Raw genomic sequence first — 6,000 nt, 5'->3', positions numbered from 1 at the left:
CACAAAAAAACAGTGATTTTTTTTCTTTCGGATGTGCAAATAAGGGATTCTCAGTATACTTTTATTATTTTTCCCATTTTTATATATATTTATATTTAAGTCACTAGATGGCACCCTGAGGCAGCCAGACTTCTCTGTCACAAACATCCCCTGCACATGCATGTGTGTAAAAGAATCTAAATTAAAAACAAGCGCTAGTAAAAATGAGATGGAAAAAAACACCACCAATTACAACTCTCTCATGCAGGTCTTCTTAGCTATGTTTGGCTCCTTTGGCATAGAAACCACAGTGTACACAGTGGTCCTCCTCTTCACACACAGCCAGTTTCAACTTCCACAGTCCCAAATCTAACTCTTGTTCAGCAGTAGTTGTGTTCCTGCACAAACCGTCACAGCCTGTGCTTCTCCAGGCTCCCGACCGCCTCGTATGAATTCATCTTGTAGAGGAAGTAGTCTATTGTTTAGTGTTGTTGCTCACCGGTGTGCTACAATGGGTCTAGAACTGGTAAGTTCAGAGTGAGAGGCCGTGTCAGTCTTTGACTAGCCTGTAAATATGATGCTGCGCTCCGTGCTCGCTAGTGGACACCTCGAAGACGTAGGCTATGCACAGCAGGGTCTCCAGTGTGTCCCTGTTAGTCACCACCTGTAGACAAACACAAACTGGTGTCATATTGTGAAGCTTCGTTTGTCGTGTTTTTACTTACAATGTAAATTTACCCACAGTTTGGACAACACCGATTTTTATAGCTTCTTCTTATTTTTATTTTTTTTGTGGTTCTGGCAGAGCCGTGGCTTTCTGCTACATCATTAATGAAGTGAGCCTGCCAGCTAGTTTAGGCAGGCAACTCGAGCTCCACTGCGTCATACCCACGTAACATGCCTCCCTCTTCTCACGCCGATACCGAATACACCCTCCCAATTTGGCAGTTGATTTAAGCAGTAAAGTTTCCCGATGCTCACTTGGACATCACATTGCCACCAGTTCCCTTCATCAGTGCTCGCCGTTTCAACCTCTCCACCAGCCCAGCATCAACCTTTAGGCTGTGGGGATGGTGGATAGGGCGTATTTACTTATCGCTTCCCAGTTTTAAATGTAGCACATTCATGTGGAGTGATGAGCTTAGAGCCTAGACACCTAACCCTAACTAGTCTCCCTGGCCGGTTCATTAGTTAAATATACTGACTAATTACTGACACATACACACTAATAATGAGTAACTGGACACACAATCCCTTGGCTGAAATGGTGCTATTCTATACATAAGGCTGATATGTATCTAAAGTACTGCTTGGCATTCATGGAAAGGCAACATGCATAACATGACAGGAAAAAAAACTCCTTATGTTTAACAACGTTGCACTGAAAGCAACTTTTGTCACATCATTGTGCTCAGCCCTGCAGCATTGTCTGTGTGTATTGTCATCTATATGTATGTGAACATCTGTGTATGAGACGTTTGTGGTTCATATGAGCTAAATAACTCCATTGAGAAGCCTAATGACATGCTGCCATGTAGTCATCAGTGTGGGCTCAATATGGTCATTGTGCCTTTGCTAGGAGTGTAGGAATGGAGCCTCCAATAGAAGAAACACATTTTTAAAAACCCTGTCTTTTAGGCCCCTCTGGTTACTATGACCATACACCCCACTATCCACTGAGGAGCACACCGGCTCATTCAGAAAAGTCCAACTAGAAGGCATAAAATTAAAATGGTTCCAGCTGTTTCTGGTCTGTCATGGGGGGGTAACAGTTGCTTCCAAGCTCCTTGTTTCTCACGAAAACATGACAAAATGTCAATGCTTGGGAGAAAGATAAGAATAGAAACAGGTTGCATTTGATATTGAAAATAAGACCCTTAAAAGAAGACTGACTGTGTGGACCAAAACTTTTACACTTTATACTTTAGTCAGCTGGATAATCGCTTGATTTGATTTATTCAACTAAAACTAGACTAAAACAAAAAGAATTTAGATGCCTAAATTACGACTCAAACAAAACCAAAATTTATTTTCTGTTGTTGCATATTTGTAATTAGTTAGCAAGTGAATCCAGGGTGAAGTAGTGTGGAAATATATGATTTTATGAAAACAAGTGATTATAGTTTTGTATTCTCCATTAGTATTTACTAGTTGGCTAAACTGTTTATTTTGAGTCTAGTTTCTGAGTTGTGATGTCAAATACTTCGACCCCACTCTGCTGCTCATAATTTGAGTCCAAACTATATGATATCAGTGCAGCTTAAGAGAAGAAGCTTATTTCTTGTCATTAACAGCCTGGGGAAAGGTAAGCTGCAGTTTTATACGTACTACACAGATTTGAAAGTTGGTACCTGTAAGATAGTGAAGTTTTCCAGTACGCTGTTCATCATGTACTTCTCCGGCAGGTGTTTAAGCTTGTGGATAAAGTTGATCATGTATTCGCACAACGGAGAGCGGTGGATCCGAAACACATAGCGTCCATTTTCGAAACGCGCGTACTCCGTCTAGGGGAACAGACACATACGAGTGAAGTTTAATATCTGCGAACATATATCACACTGAAAGAGAATTTAAAAATGTATGGATGAAATGTGAAATCTGTTGCAAAAACGCAGGGATACATAGGCCACTGAAACTCAAATGGATGCATTGGATATGAACGTCTAGGTCTACTGTATGTGATAAGCAGTATTGTTTGTAATATAATATACCTAATGCGGCATATGGCATGCCAGATATGACAATAAACATATTTCTTGTGACAACCGTAATCAAATAATGAAGCCATTAAATATCATCATGTGGCCGATTGAGGCAGATGGCTCTACCTAGGGATATGTGTGTATGTGCTTATATTGTACAATCCATCAGCAGCGAGTGGGGGCGGGGCGGCTATTGTGTACGGTTAACGGGAAACATAACAGTTATTCATATTGGGGAAATTTGTGAATCGCGTCAGTTTACAGACCACAGATCAGCAGTAACTGACTGGAATCTGCGGTGGGGGTTATTCACTCCCCAGTGTGATAAGTGTGGCTTTTGATGTGGTCATGACCTCTTTATGTCGTAACATCACTCCTCCATCATTCAATCGGTGGCGCAAACTTCCTGAATTGGAGCCAAATATATACGTTACTGCCGATAAATGGGAAAAGTGGAAGGTGTCAGTTTTGTAAAGCAGCTAAACTAAAAAATGATATTTACAGGAAAAAAATGGCTGACTAATAAATGTTGCTTAAAAATTAAGTGGTCACATTTTGTAATGTATTAATTTAATATTCATATCTCACCAACAAAAAAATTGAATCACTGATGACTAAAAATATTCCTCCAGCTGAATCTAGTTTTGGATGAAATTCACATCTTCTCAATAAGAACATTTTTAATAGCGATTAAAATCTTTCAAACATAACTATCTTATTTAACAAAAAAGCTGCAAATTTAATTTTTCTCAGTCCTGACTAGCATGTAGAGATATCCCAGTCTGTTGCTGGGTACATTTCCAGAGTGACAGCAGCTAGAATTACAGGTTATATGACGTTTATTGGTCCGACAAGAGTTTTTTTCATAAACAATTCTCATAAAAGGAACAGCTATAAAATCATAAAATGTCATTTCTGCTCATGTCATAAATATTTCAAAGGGCCTCTTTAATAAACTCTGAAGACGGCATTGCTCCGAGCCAAGAAGTTAGCCACATCTGTTAGATAACATCTCTACTGGGACCCCAAACAAATAAGAGGAAGCCTGACTCTTTGCCCAATGGGCACATTTGGATGAATAGGCTGGAAAAAGTAAGAAAAACAAATTGTGCCGAAAACATATGCAAAATAGTGCAAAAATTCCATTAACATGGCAGCATAAGTGTATATACTCTAATAAAAGATGACATAACAAATGACACTTGACACCTTCCAGTATCGCATTCTTACCTCAACTTTCTCCACCACCTGTTTGCCAAAGGAACAGACCTTGGTGGATGAGGTGATAATCATGTTCTCAGAGCTCTCGTACTGGCTGGACACACCATAAAAGAAGCTGCTGTCATCCTGCAGGTTTACACTAAGGTCCGCCTGGAAGGAAGAAAGAGATAATGTGTTAATATATACTTGGCCAAAGGGAACCATGGTGATTAAAACAGCTTGGTGGTGTATAAAGACCTACAAACCTCAGCCCCTTTAAATGGAGATGTGTGCACTACCCATGCACCACACTGCACATTCACATACTTGAGGATAAACAGTTCATACAGCTCTGTAATCTACAAATTTCCACACCTATGGATCTCTGCGTCAAAGGTGCTCCGGCTCAACAAAGCTTGAGAGGTAACCTTGGTAAGCCAAGAAGTGCTTACAGGACAGATCCTCATTTACCCAAGTCGAATCCAGCCTAAAGATTGCCAAGATGTACCGCCTAGCTCCCCTCTCATCTCTTCATCACCCAGTTCATCTTCATGGCTCATATAATTCCTCTGCCTCACTGTATGTATAAGCGTGCAAGATGATTTTGCATTCCAGTGGCATTGTGTTCACTCTACTTACAAGAAGCGTCCACTGGATTTATCTTGGACTTGTAGTGTTTCTAATCAAAAATCACAAAATCTATATAACATGTAGCAGCCCGAGGCAAGACGATAAGTTGCATAGATTGTGAAAAAGAAACTATTTTGACATCTGTCATAAGCAAGAACCAAAAGTGCTGGAATGCTGAACCGTTTCTATGAGAAGAATATGGCCTCACAAGTTCAAAGGCAGCTTAGATTCAACTTTCTTTATTCTCAGATGAAGCAGCTTCACCCACCTCTAATCCCCCCACTGGCTCAAGTTTGAACTGAGGTGAGCATAATCAGATTTTGGATCAGACTGAGGTGACGCCTCTTCTGTCAGACAGCTGAGCTGCTTTACCTTTTCCCCTGTCGGGCTCTTGTCTCCTAATGGGCCATTGAGACACAGCTCAGCCTCCTCTCATCTCTTCATCACCCCGTTCATCTTCATCCCTGGCTCATGTAATTCCTCTATTTGTCTTCATCCCTGGGGCCTAGTGACCCTCCTCAAACTGCCATTCCCTGCTTCCCTAACAGCCTGCGAGGGAATTCATCCAATTACAATCAGCAGCGTGCAATTGGCTGATTAGATCATGGTGGGCAGGCTGGCTGTGTAACAATTTAGCAGAGCCAGCTCAAATCAGATTCCCTCTGCACTTCAAAGGCGTGAGACAATCCGTTAGGACAGGGCCACGGGCGCCGAGGGGGTGAAAGAGAGGAAGATGGGGAGAGGAGCAGGGCAGAGAGTGGCCGACAGGGAGGTTTGCTGGAAATTCAATCTAGAATACCATAGCTTTGGAGACGGGTCAGCCGCCTGTCACCATCACCATGCCAACCTGCGCCTCAGCACACCCCGAAGTCACAACCTGCTATGTGGCTATATGACTGCAGTGATACCAAATAGCCTCTTTCCAGCTTTTACAATGGCTTAAATAAGGTTATCATATTTTCAGATGTGTTAAGGATTTCATTTTGCTTATTCTCATGGCCAAGAGCGTCTTTTCTGGGGGTTTCTCCACTGTAGCTGTTGAAATACCCAGCTGTTTTTGCAGCATTTCTGGGTTTTGTCATGGATGCCTTGAGAATTGGAGGACCCCCTTGGGACATGATAAAATGAACAGGCTTGGGGGGAGGGGGGGACAGTGTTATGAGCTTGTTTTCCTCTAGCAAGTTGGATATGTCATAACTGTTGACTCCACCAGGCTCTGACATGAATCAAGAGAGTAATATTTCACTGGTGACTTGTTGGGTTAATGCCACCCAGCATTTCTCCTGCTATCCCTATCTCTTGTTCACACCTTCTGTGTCTCTATTTCTACCTTCTGCCCGTTATTGCTGTCTTGCTCTCTTTTCTTTCAGTGATATATGGCGAGGCTACTCATCCCCTTCTTCCCCTCGCCCCCGATTCAAATGCCACAGCTCGACCAGCTGCTCTTCCCAACCCTGGAGTAAACTACTTCCAATATGGTGCCACTCAC

At 42.0% G+C, this 6,000-nt stretch overlaps 1 protein-coding gene across 3 annotated transcripts in view; it reads right to left on the bottom strand.

The window, feature by feature from the left end:
- Window positions 1–6,000, bottom strand: part of tead4 (TEA domain transcription factor 4) — a 28,011-nt gene that overhangs the window by 454 nt on the left and 21,557 nt on the right. For all 3 annotated transcript variants that reach the window (XM_085412725.1, XM_085412723.1, XM_085412722.1), the window contains exons 9-11: window positions 3,912–4,052; window positions 2,331–2,483; window positions 1–643 (exon numbers count right to left, since the gene is read on the bottom strand). The exon at window positions 1–643 is cut by the window's left edge and continues 454 nt beyond it. In XM_085412725.1, coding sequence (XP_085268851.1) covers window positions 530–643; window positions 2,331–2,483; window positions 3,912–4,052 — 408 coding nt within the window. In that variant the 3' untranslated portion in view covers window positions 1–529. The remainder of the gene's footprint in view (window positions 644–2,330; window positions 2,484–3,911; window positions 4,053–6,000) is intronic.

Source organism: Rhamphochromis longiceps, linkage group LG7 (genome assembly GCF_057381845.1).
Source record: "Rhamphochromis longiceps isolate RC_006_pf linkage group LG7, R_longiceps_female_GT1.1, whole genome shotgun sequence".
Taxonomy (NCBI): domain Eukaryota; kingdom Metazoa; phylum Chordata; class Actinopteri; order Cichliformes; family Cichlidae; genus Rhamphochromis; species Rhamphochromis longiceps.
This window is presented reverse-complemented; position numbering and strand designations above follow the sequence as displayed.